Genomic DNA, 12,992 nt, shown 5'->3' on the forward strand with positions numbered 1-12,992 from the left:
AGGGAGAAACAACCCCCAGCGCCCTGTGTGAAAGCTGTGGATACTGAAGGAGAGGGATTGTTGCTGAGTGTGTTTCCCTGAGCTGTGCAAGGAGCCCCTGTGGGACACAGCCTGGAGAGCAGCAGGTGGAGCAGGGCAGGAGCTGCTCCAGCACCATTCCCTGTGCACTGCAGGGTGAGGGACAGCCCTGTGCCCAGCACCATTCCCTGTGCCCAGCACCATTCCCTGTGCACTGCAGGGTGAGGGACAGCCCTGTGCCCAGCACCATTCCCTGTGCACTGCAGGGTGTGAGTCTGAAGGACAGCCCTGTGCTCAGCTGCCTGAGCAGCTCTAACACCCTGGGCTCACCTGTGCTTGGGGGACACATCCTTCAGTGCAGGGACAAACTCAGACCTTTCACAGGGAGTTGAAAGGACTCCTTGCAGTCCTTTCACACGGCTTTCCAATATAACCACAAGCAGCTCTCTGGTTAAGAGCTGGAGGTCAGCCCTGGCTCTCAGCCCTGCCTTCCCAGGGTAGGAGGGTGTGCACAGGAGGTTTCTGCATGGCATGTTTTGCTGGCTGCCTTTGGATGTCTGCCGACCACCAGGCTAAAAAGATGTTTAGCTGGGTGCTAAGAAGTGGCTGGATCCTGCAGTTCATGCAGCTCCCCAGACCCCTCTACACTCTTGCACAGCAAGAAGGACCCTCCATCATGAAAAGATGCAAGTGAGATGTCCTGAAGCAATATGGAGATCTAACCCTACCAGATTTCCCAGATTTCTCTGTTCCACCCTTTTGTTGTAAGCAGAGCTGGCTTGGAAATGCCAAACCATGAGAGTCTCACGCAGCCAGCTGAATCCTACCAAAAACCAACATTCAGGGGATGTGTATCCTGTGTGTAAAATAAATGATACAGGAGACATGTGCCTCTGGGTCCTAATAATCTCCAAAACCACGTGAGTGCTGCTTTTGTGACTACTTTGTAACTCTCCAGGCTCCTCTCCTGCACTGCCTCCTGCCTACCCCCAGCCATGCCTGTGCCACCACATCAAGATGTGCCTGTGTCCCTGCCAAGGGGCCAGACTCTTCTGGATCCGCTATCAGATGGATCTAAACTAAAGGAGAATTTAAAAGTAAAAGCTTTGTCCGGGCTATTGAAGTCCATTCCTGGGAGCTGAGGTAGGTTATGTCTATGAAATTGTTCATCTTGCCTTGCTTTATCCCTCCAAAGTCTCTGGCTAATTCCCTGCTAGTGCTAGTGCAGCTCCAGGACAAGCTGTATTTATTTCTGCCTTCTGAGGCACTGAAACCAACTAAAGTGCATTACTTTCTGTAATGTTATTGCCATCCAAGGACTGGAATAGGAGCCTGGACACCCAGCAACAGTTGCAGCAGGCAAATCCCACCCTAACAGATGAACTACGAAACATTTTTGAAGATTTACGCTTCCTTCAAAATCTTCTGGGGAGCTCTTAGTCACCATACAGTGAATCTGATGATCCTCAATTTTAGGGACAGTGACAGGGATTTTTGGAGGGAGAAAACATTTTTTTCCTTTGTGACATGAAATGGTATGTGCCTTCCTTCTTACCAATTGCTGCTTTTCACCCTAGAATGATCTGTGTTTTGTGGGGCCATTCCTAATCTGATCTGGTACATCAGGCCAGTACACTCCAATGGGAAGTTTCACCTTTTGTAGGCTTAGGAATCTTTGCACAGGGGAAAGATCAGCTTTTCCCAAAGAAACTTTACATTCAAACATGACAGAAATCAAATCCAAAGTCACATACAGACACTTCTGAGGTCCTGAGTTGCATGGGCAAAAAAGCACCTTCTGCTCCAGGTTCTCCTGGAGAGCTGCAAGCTGCCTGTGCTTGTACAATCAAGCAGACTTCATGGTCTTCAGAAATGAATGGGATAGCCACATTTTAAAGCTGTTTATTTAGATTGCAATATCAGCTTGTCTGCCACTTAAAAACAAGTGTATGTTGGGATTTTTCATGCTGTAAGAGAGAGCTCTCATAACCAGGAGGGAATGAGGCTCTCTACCCATCACTGCGAGGCGGCCGCTTCTGGGATGAAACCTGGTAACTGATTAATAACACACAATGGTATTACATCACAGTTTAGGCAGCAAGAGAAGGAATATATCCAATTAAAACGGCAGGGGTAATTTACACAGGCAGATTACAGTAATTATCCAGGTTGGAATTTGGCCAGGACAAATGGGTTAACACCCCTACTCTGAAACAGGAACGTTGTGGGATTTTTAATGACTGCAAATAGTTAAGATTTTGATTTCCTGTCTTGTCCAAGACAGAAAGAGTTTGGTTTTGCTCTCCCTTGTGCTGGTTTCTAAAGCTGGAATAATTTCTTTCAGCCCAATGTGGTTTACACTGATGTAGTAAAATAAAAGTTTGGCCCAGCAAGCTGCAGTCCTGTGCTGAGATTCAGCAGAGGCTTGGGGGGACAGCATCTCCTACTGGATCATTACATCCTGCTGGAGCTTAAGGTATTCCTTGGATAGGTCCCATCTGGCCCTGACCTGGTTTGACCCTACTTAATTGATGAACTCAGATGGGATTGCTGCTGCCCAGGAATGACACCGGAGTGAGCAAGAGGCTGCACTCACCCCTGCCTCGCCCTCCACTCATGAAAGTCTTCTGCACTGTGGTACATAATTAGTAATGAATGTTACCAGGGTGGATTTAGAGTCCAGTCCATGGAAAACTGGTCTAGTTCCACTAAATCCCTAAAATATCATCTCTGTAGGGGAGATCAAGATGCGTCTCGTGTTTCGGCTGACTGCTTCTGGCTGCAGTTGCACACACTTTGTTTTTGGAAGATGCAAGCTCTAAGCGCCTAATGCAAGAAGACTACAACTTTTAATGAATCAGGCCCTTGAGGTTTGCTTTTCACAATTCATTTTGGAATGCAAAATACATAGTTAAATTAGATAATAATAATTCCCCAGTATCATTCAATTATAAATCTTAATATCTATAAAAGCCCTGCATGAAACAAGAGTTTTACATTACAAGCACAAAAGGATTTGTGCTTGACTTTCTTTTAATCCAACATAAACAGAAGAATAATTCAATCAATCAGTTCAAACAAGTTCTTAAGCAAAAAAATAAAAACTGTTATCCTAGAATGATAAATGGGGCTTTGAATACCATGTTATCTATGACTTTGGGAGTAAAAAAATCTAAGACAGTATGAGGAAAAATAAGCACAACAGAGCAGCATTAATTCAAGAATTAAAAACCTGTACCAGTATTAAAAATGCAAAACTTTTCATGTAAGAAAAAAACAAACCATAAGAAACAACAATTTGTTCACAAAATGGATGTTACAGTAACACTAGCATAAAATAGCTTCCTAATAAGCAATTTTGCAGATGTTATTTCTGCTCAGATCTCATATTGATTCAAATAACCTTTACAATAATTAGCTGTAGCTCAAAAAAGATAAACAAATCATGACAATATACAATTGTTCTGGACAAAAGATAGAGAGCACTTCAGTGTTTCTAGCCCTGATCTCCAATTTGCTTATTATTAGAGAAGACAGGAGTAAATACAAAAGCTGGCTATTTCAGCCAGGCAATAGCTAATGCCAAGAAGAGAATGCGCATTCAAAGCTGTCCCAACTTGCTGCCTAATGAGTAGCAATTAATCCATCTTATTGTATTTCAAAATGCTGAAGACTCCATTCACATCAAAGGGAATTTTTCAAGGCTTTTATCATTGTTCATTTAAAAAAGTATAGAGCTATCTTTAGCATTTTATAATTGACAACAATATTTTCTTTTTATCCCTAAATGCGGAATGTAGAATAATAGATTTAAAAACATGTAATAGATGTGAACTGTAGGCATTTTAATGTGTAATTTTAATTTTTTGTCTCTGTCTAATTAATCTTGCACTATGAAGAAAATCTGCTATGAAAGCCTAAGACAGATGTACATCCTGCTGTGAACACCTTTACTCTCTGTTTATGTACAACTTCCAATCCATCTTTTGTCCTGAATGGACAGAGGTGACTTTGGCTCCCTGTCAGTGCGAAGGTGGGAATGCTGTGACCTGACACTGTGGACTGTTGTATTTGACACAGAAGCACAGCACTGGAGTGTGAAACCTCTGCTTTGCCTCCTCCAGCCTCTGCGTGAGAGGAAATGCCATGAAGAGGAGCCGCCTTTCAGATCTGCCTCCAAGGACAACTTTATCTCAGCCTCTCTTCCCGTTTTCATGAGACTGAATTTCTCTAACTTCAGGAAGATCCTAATGGCCTCAGTATACTCGGATTAAAACCTCTAAAACAGGTGTACTTTCCTGCTGCAAAGAGAATTAAAATATGTGACATCCCTGGAAGGGCTGGGGGGACATTCTTTACTGGTGGTCTTGAAAGGCACAACAGCGTTTATGGGTGAAACTTCACTTCCTTGCAGGCTAAGGATCCATCCTTCCATCCGTCCTCAGTGACTGCAGGCCCTGCTCATTGAAGAAAAGGGATTTTGCTGGACCAAGCAGGGTTTACAGCACGCAGGTGAGATTGCTGCCTCTTAGGAAAGCTCCCAATGCCACGTGTGCAGATAGCTCTGAGATCCTTCCATCCTTGTGGATTTTTGCAGAAGATTAGCACAAGGAGCCTTGCCTGAGTGCTCTCCGCTCCAAGAGCAGGTTTCAGACCAAGGCAGGACAGTAAGATCTCTTGGTACAAAATAATCTCAGCAGCTACCTGGGGGGAAACATTGTCAAACTAACAGGACAGGAGCAGGGACCAATGGGACAGATTGGATCAGACACATCTCAAAAGAAAGCTGACACCAGATCCATAGGGGATTGTTTTTTTAAAGTAGTAACTGCTTCCCTGGATGCCGCCAATCATAGATTGTACAAGTGGCAGCTCACTGTTGAAAGGATGAGTTGGCCTGGGTGGGAAGCACAGAATCATAGAATGGTTTGGGTTGGAAGGGACCTGAAAAATCACCTAGTTCCAATCCCACTTCTAGTGGGACTTTTTTAAAAGCTCACCTCCCACTAGACCAGGTGGCTTCAAGCACCACCCAGCCTGGCCTTGAACACTGCCAGGGCTGAGGCACCCACAGCTTCTCTGGGCAACTTCTTCCAGAGCCTCACCACCCTCACAGTAATTTTTTTCTCCTAATATCTAATCTAAGCCTATCCTCTTTCAGTTTGAAGCCATTCCTCCTTGTCCCGTCGGTACGTGCTTGCATAAAGAAATCACAGGTGTAAAAAGCTGTGCATTAAATCTTCTCCTTGGTCACCCCCTCACCAGGGAATGCAGACTGCACCCACTCCACGGCAGCAAGAGCCCGTCATCTTTCCAAGGAGGGGCTCTTTCCAAGATGGGGCTCTTCAGGCTGCTGCCAAAATTGGTCCCCGTTGAAACAATGAGCACTCAGAGGTGCTGGAACGTATCCACCTAGTCTTCTTTTTGCACCACTGATGTCCTTCTCAGGCAGCTTTGGAAGTCCTCTGCAAACTGCTTTGGCAGGGGGGAGTTGGACTAAATGATCTCCGGAGGTCCCTTTCAATCCTAAATAGTCCATGATTCCAGGTGATTCTGAGTGACAGCGGGCCATACAGATAGTTCAACACAGAAATAATAAGAAAAAGGGGCAGTAGCCCTAACAAAATGTCTGAAGAAGCAAAGTTCCATCTCAGGCTCAAAACCAGCAGCTTCTGCCACCTCCAGGGAGCAACTGCAGCAGGCAAGAGGAACGAGAGCTCTCTTCTTCCTAAGCAGCTCCCTGATGGCACCTTCCTACATCAAAGTTTCATCTCTTCCGCGTGGGGAGGACAAGGGAGGCTGTCCCTTCTCCAGGAGGGACCGTGCAGGGGGCAGGAGTCACGCCATGGCTCCCGGCTCACTGAGACCAGCGCTGCCAAGGCTGAGAAGAAGGAGGTGGGGAGGGCCTGGCTCCTTCACCCTTCCTGGGCACTCCTTAGGCTGGGGCTGTGCAGGAGGAACCGGGGTGGTGTCAGGGCTCTGAGGGAGCTCCCGCCAGGGCAGCATGGCGAGCTCATCCCTCAGGAGCAGGGCTAGGACAAGCAGCTCGGGACCATGGCCAGCCAGACCCACTGGGGGACGGCCGGAGCAGCTTTTGTCAGCAAGGACAGGGGCCAGCAAAGCTCTGTCACCTGTGGGCATTCTGTCCCCACCGTGGTGAGGCAGAGAGGTGAAGCAAATGCCCCTGCAGAGTGGGGGCCTGGAGCTGGGGGCTCTTCCTGAGGCCATCAGTTGCTAGCAGTGAAATGGCAGCAGCTCCACTTGCCACTCAGCACCGGGGGAGCTGCAGGCACGGGCAGGTGGGAAAAGGCAACAAGGTATGAAGCCCTTACAAAATATTTTGTTGTCCAAACAGATCTTCCCTTCTTCAGGCGACTCCTTAAAATGAAAATTCCTTCCAGATCTCTATTTACTGAAAATGCCATCTAGACTAGATGAAATATTCTTAAGAGTTGTCTACCTCTCTGTTCTTTGGAAAGCTTTATTTAAAGTACAGCAGGTGCAGTACTTTAAAATGTTTTTTAATGCCTTGTAAGTGTCTTCACATTTTAAGGTATTTTGGGCATTCAGAAACATTTTATAACAGTAAATCCAATAATTGTGTTTGACTCCTAGGCCTGTATTTGGCACCTGCATGGGCTTCCTGATTTTTACAGCCCTGATTTTGCAGCCCTGAGCTCTCACCAGTCCTCTAAAACTTCAGGAGCTGCTGGTGCAGAGCACCTCTGAAAGTAAGGCCACCTACTTACATACTTAATTTTAGGCATCAAGGCTTGACAATTTGAGCTTAAAATGCTACATATCTCTGTATTATTGCACCCTGGGTTAAGAAGCAGTACGTTTAAGTTGTCTTAGTCGTTCTTTACGAACCCCAACTGCTCAGCCAGTGCAGCTAAAAAGCCAGCCACCAACAGCCAGACAAGCTTGCCAGCATGCTGCCCATGAAAATCCCAGTGCTTCTGTCAGGGAGGCCTGTTACAAAGGCAGGCTGTTATTCCTGCTCTGCAGTTCCAGGATGGGGGTGAGCATCCGCAGTGCTCGCCGCTCAGGGCCGGGAAAGAACTGCCCAAAACGTTTTGCTTTCCAGCTAGAACAAAAACGTGATTTGTTCTCATATCTGGGTGAAGAAAAAGAAAAAAAAATCCACTCACACTAAAAGGAGAAAAAAAAAAAAAAAGGGGAAGTAAGAGATTTACAAGTTCCTGCACTTTTTATTTAAAAAAATCGACAGCAAAAAGCTGCAAAACTCCCTCTTCCACTTTTAAATGGTGTGGGAAGAAAACCCAGAAAAAATCTCAAGATCTCTGCTGAAAAACTTGAAAAAACAAGCAGTCCAAGAAACCCCTATTAAGCATTTCCAAGAGGTTCTTTTCAGCCTTAGAATATATTTTACGGAAGGCAGAGAAAACGGGGACATGTACAATTCATCATGTCAGATTAAGCAAACATACTTAATATTCCCTGAACAGGACTCTGACTGAGGCTTTCCAAAGATTAAATGTCAATAATTTACTTTAAAAAAAAAATTAAATTTCAGGGAATCTTGTAAATAGTGTGTAACTTGAGGTGATACTAGTTTGTAGTCCAGAAACACCATAGAGCAATCTGGATAAGCTGTGCTCTCTGGCATTTGGAGTAAATGATCTGGTTTAAGTATTCTTGATGTCAGTTCAGAAGCACGGACAAAAAACATTTGGGAATGGAAAACAATTACCCCAATTACTCCTCTGGAAAAAGAAAAAAAAAAAAAAAAAAAAAAAAAAAAAAAAAAAAAAAAAGGCATCTACACAACTATGCAGAACCCCTGTGCACTTAAATACACTGCTAGGACCCGACAGTTAAAAAGTAAAACAAAAAAATGGACTAAGGGGTTAAAAATGAGGTTTAGATGCTGAGCTGTTACAAAGAGGAGTTCACTTGGCATTTGGACAGTGTTAAAACAATGTTTTTAATGTGGATGCTAGTGCAGAACCCGGGGATTAAACACAAAGAGACGCAGACAGCTCCCACATGCAGGAAGAGGAGGTTACAGGCACAGCAGCCCCGGCGCTCGCCCATCACCGCGGGGAGGAGGAAGGGACAGGCACAGCAACCACAAGCCCAAAAGCAGAAAAGCGCATACCTTCAGCTTGGAATGAAAATCACGAGATTTCCTTCTGGCAAGAACCTGAATGTGACTAGACACCTGCAGGGTAGGGGAAGGGAGGAAACAAAGGAAAAGCCTGTAACCATGGAGATGAAAAGCCCCCTACAACTGGGCAAGCCAAACGTACCTTAATGGCGGCTTGAATTTCTCGAACTTTCTTTCTTGCTAAGACCTGTATGTGACTAGACACCTACATTGTTCAGGTTTATAGGGGAAAAAAAAACAACAAACAAAAGAAAAACAAAAAGCAAATCAAATTTTAAATGTCTATTTTTTTTTCTTTAAAAAAAAAAAAGAAAAAAAAAAAGAAACTTTTCTGAGGGGAGGAAGTTATTTGCACCTTCAGTAAGCTCTGCTGTTAAAGATACCACATTCCCAGCCAGATACCAAGCTCTTAGCACCAAGGCTTAACAATACAGGTCAAGTCACTGCAGTGACTGGATTAAGGAAATAAAAAAAAAAAAGAGAAAGGAAAAAAAAAAGTGTAACCCACCAGGTTGTGCATTCAGCTACAACAGAAGACACAGCTCACAGCTGGACGCAGCCCACGTGCTTTGATACCGATCCCATCCATGCCCAGGCCCTGAGCTCTCATGTGGGGAGCCCAAAGGATTTCCAACCCATCTGCTGGGGATGCAGAAGCCCACTCTGACCATTTGCCACTAGGCTTAGATGTAACTTGGCACCAAGAAATTTTATCCATTATTTATTGTGCTCTGCAGCTCCAGTGAGGAGATTCGGGCTGCATTTTGAGTCCACTGAAATGCTTTAAATTCTGGCACAAATGATAAAATACTGGCACAACACAGGTCCCTGAACCCCTGCTGGTTTCCTTGGTAATCTCAGCATCAAGTCTGCCCACAAAACATTTGTGTAACTGGGGACCAGCAACTTGACATCAGCCTGAGTGATGCCCAGCTCTGGCCCAGGGCTGTGTTGCTCAGACATTTGTGCAAACCCAGTCCTACACTACACCAGTTACTGGTCAGAGGTTGCTGCCTGTGCTGTGAAGGATCTGGGCCCAAATTCACATTCCTGTTTACCCAGGGACGTACTCAAATCCATGATGAGGGTTTAATGATGCTGCCCAGCAACATTTGGTAGCACTCAGCATCCTTCATCATTCTCTGTGAAGGTTTAAAACCTGAAGTGATGGCAAAAACCACTAAAGGGAAATCTCTGATTCTCCTTTGACCCCGGACATACCATATCAGGTGATGCACATTTTTCCTACATTAGTTACAATTCCTGTCTGGGAAAGAACAAAGCAAAAGAAAAGGAGAAACAATGATTTCCTCCTCTGTAAGACTATTCTGTGACACTAGCACCAAAAAGCCTGTATTTTAGTAGGGAAGCAAACCATGATGCATCAACGAGCACAGTCCCTGAAGGCCACCTTCGAGAAGCAGCTCAGGAGCCAGTTTGCAGTAATTCAGAGTTACACTGCTGCTTACTGAGCAATTTTGCAGTCAAACACCTGGACTGAGTTTCCACACAGGTCCATTTGTTTTGCTTTCAGTGGAATATTAGTGGTGTTAAAGGTTATACAAGAAGAACAACTGTAAGGTTTAATCGCTGGGTTAAAACTCCAGAGTAGCCACAAACCAACTCTTGCAAGCAGCCCGTTTAAAGTGATTCACGCCTCACTACAGAGGGGTGTGCAAGTATGGAGGCAGACACTGCCACACATCACAGCCCTCCTGCTTTCTTGGTACATGCTGGCCAAGGATCTAAGCCCAAGCTCTGCATTTTGACTCCTGAGGCAACTTTATGATCCCAGCATAACTTCCAACTCCTGGAGCAGAACTGGGGACTCTGCCTTTAGTTTGTCATTTCGTTGCCAGTCTTTGGTTTGCTCCTTTTCCTCGTGCTGCAGTTCTCCTCCTTTCTGATGCTCTTTTCGTCCCTGGCACACATGCTTTCTTCCTGACTGACAAGGGACACCACCCAGGGCAAAGCAGCACCCAAAGTGCTTCAAATGCGAGTGCTGGCAGCTTTGTGTGACCCAGTGCCACCTTCCTCTGCACGGCAGGACACGCACAGCCTCTGCCTGCCCTTGGTCACACGTGCAGGGCCAGAAGGGGAATCTCGCGCCTGACCTGAAAGCAGGGGACCTCTGCCATTTGGGGAGTGCAGTGAGACAGTGCAGTAACCAGTGCATAAACTACACACAAACTGTGCTTTCTGCACGGCTGCTGATTGCTGAGAATATAGCGAATTAAAGGATTTAGTAATATGAGAGAAATTAATGGTTATGTGGTAATCATCTAAAACAAACTTAAGGTAGTTTTAAGGTTTATTCAGACTCTTACATGAATGAAATCTCACCACAGTCAAAGACCAGGAGCCTGAAGGCTCTTAGAGAAATTTTAAAATTATTTTTATGTCCTGTAGCAACGACAGGCTACAACCTGAGAGCATGATTAGTATTAGTTCATTTTTATGTATTTACCTCTCATATCCAAGAATCATAATCTCTAGTATACAGCCAAATTCTCTTAACTTTTAAGAAGTTCTATTATTTACCATCTCAAAATAATAATTATATATATAAAACCATAATGCTTTATGGTTTTGCTTCAACTTTTGAATTTTTTTAATGAAATATGGGGGGATATTAGCTTAATTTACAGACAGATTAATAAAAAATGAATCCTCACACCACCACAACATAAACCCCAGAGTTTTAAATATTGTCTAAACAGCATGTATTAAATCTAAATAGTGAAGTCAATACATCATCCCATCAGAGCTGAAGCACAGACAGCCACTGCAGCCAAAAATGCCAGGTTTTGTCATTCATTGACATGCATACTTCCCCACTGGGTTATTTTACCTGCTTCCTGGTCCGTGTCTTCCCTGTCCTAAGTTTGATGTATCTGGCTATCAATTCATTCCTACCTGAAACAAAGAGAAATTCATGGTAAGGGACAAGCAGCATCACAGCCAGAAATGCCATCAAAACACCACATTTGAACACACCAGCTCCATGCATATCAGGTTCGTTATCTTACTCGTACTCCCCTTTTCTTTGCAAACAATTTGCCAGTATTTCTCATTGTTCTCCAGTATTTCTCCTCCATCTCCTCTCCCATCTTTCCATGTGCCACAGGAACTGTGCAGAGCACCACGAGTTCAGTGACTGCCCACCCAAGTGCTGCAGCCCTTTACAGGCAGAGAGGCACCTCCTCGGCCAGCAGCAGTGCCCACCATGATCTCTCACTGGAGAGCCTCCCGTCCTGGGGCTGACACAAGGTCTGGGCTCCTCTGGTTTTGCTTCCAACTGCTCCAGGTGTTTTTTGTGCCCCTGGACCCCTGTGGGGAGCAGGGGCTGCTCTTGAGAAGGTGGTGTGCTACCTGAGCCTCAGTGCCAATCACCCAGATGTGCCAGCTTCTCTCCAAGTTTTAATTCTGCAAGGAGGACAGCAAAACCTGTCCTTCCTGCCAGAAAGCCTCCCCCAGAGATGGAAATCCCTGTCCCAGTCCAGCAGGTTATCAATCAGTAACTCACAGGAGTGGCCGCCCTGCAGCGCTGATGCTCCCGTGGGAGCAGGGCCCATGAACATGGTGGTTTGTTATTCACAGCTCTGTTTCTCTTGGAAATGTGAAATACTTCCAGCTCTCCAAAATGGCTTTTTGACTCTTCTTCAGTCACACATTATGCTACCTAATGCAAACTAACATTTTCTATCCAAATAATTTCCTTCCCAAGTATTGCTGACAGGGAAGATAACACAAGTTTTATGTGGTGTCCTGTTTATTTTCACTGCATATTATGTTTCTTCTCTATGGGTTGTAATAACTTAAACATACTTGTTCAACAAGTTCTAAGTTACAGAGCTATTTGCATTCAGCACAGGGCAAAAGCAGCCCGTGTGTAGAAAATGAGAAAACTGATTTAGCAGTGAGCTGAAAATGGGGAGGTTAAGAAAATAACTTGTCACCCACCAAACTATTTTGAAGTGGATGAGTACACAGCTGGGGAATGCAGAAAATTATTTTATCAGCCAGGGCTTCAAACCCTTACAGCTTTAATATTGTGGGGGAGAGACGGGGAAGTTTTGAAGTAGCCTGCATATGTTTGAAGTGTATTTTGTTGACTGAAAGATTGAACACATTTAGTCAAACTAGACTTTTTCTTCCGTCTCCCCCTGTAAGCCTTATTTTATGTCTTTTGTATCAAATGCCTCATGGTTCCTGTCCCTTTCATGTTTGCTAAATGGGTGCCAGAACATGAAATATCAGCTCAGAGCAGAGCTGGGGTTTTGTTTTGGTCTGGACTGTGTGCCACGTTTCCCACAACATGCCACTGGTTTGTAGCTCTCCAGCAGGTCTCTTCGGGACAAACCTGAAGAGGTAAATTTTGCGTGAGCAAACAGTTACACAAACCAGCCACATTTCTGCACACAAATGAGGGATTTCCGTGTGCAAACAGAGCAGCAGGTAGTTACCTAATTTCATGCAAAGGCCTTGTCTTTAGGCTGAACACGAGTTCTGCAGCCTGTTGTGCTCACAAAATACTTGCCATTTGAAGTGAACGTGTGCCTTTGTGCTCATGGGGTGAAACCAGGGCATGCTCCACCTCTGTATCTGCCCGGTCTCGTGCCCTTTCTCATAACCCAAACAGAAGCCTGCAAGGGCAGCCCTCTGCGGCCTGGTGAGATGCAGAGATCACCACATTCCTGCAATCACCAGTGTGACAGGTGATATGGACATTTTCCTATTTCTAAATGCACATTCTGATTTAATGGGGGAATGCCCCCCCTCCAGAAAGTCCCTGCTTTGCATATGTTTCAGTATGTGCACACACTAACACCCAGAATGGTGG

At 44.9% G+C, this 12,992-nt stretch overlaps 1 protein-coding gene across 8 annotated transcripts in view; it reads right to left on the reverse strand.

Annotated features, from left to right (window-relative positions):
- The window catches only part of TEAD1 (TEA domain transcription factor 1), a 154,665-nt gene that overhangs the window by 32,056 nt on the left and 109,617 nt on the right, over positions 1-12,992 (reverse strand). For 3 of the 8 annotated variants that reach the window (XM_038139442.1, XM_038139444.1, XM_038139443.1), the window contains 3 exons: positions 11,001-11,065; positions 8,292-8,354; positions 8,141-8,203 (listed from right to left, as the gene is read on the reverse strand). In XM_038139442.1, coding sequence (XP_037995370.1) covers positions 8,141-8,203; positions 8,292-8,354; positions 11,001-11,065 — 191 coding nt within the window. The remainder of the gene's footprint in view (positions 1-8,140; positions 8,204-8,291; positions 8,355-11,000; positions 11,066-12,992) is intronic. The other 5 variants (XM_038139449.1, XM_038139445.1, XM_038139447.1 and 2 more) reach the window with 3 other exon arrangements.

The sequence above is a fragment of the Motacilla alba genome, chromosome 5 (assembly GCF_015832195.1).
Source record: "Motacilla alba alba isolate MOTALB_02 chromosome 5, Motacilla_alba_V1.0_pri, whole genome shotgun sequence".
Taxonomy (NCBI): Eukaryota; Metazoa; Chordata; class Aves; order Passeriformes; family Motacillidae; genus Motacilla; species Motacilla alba.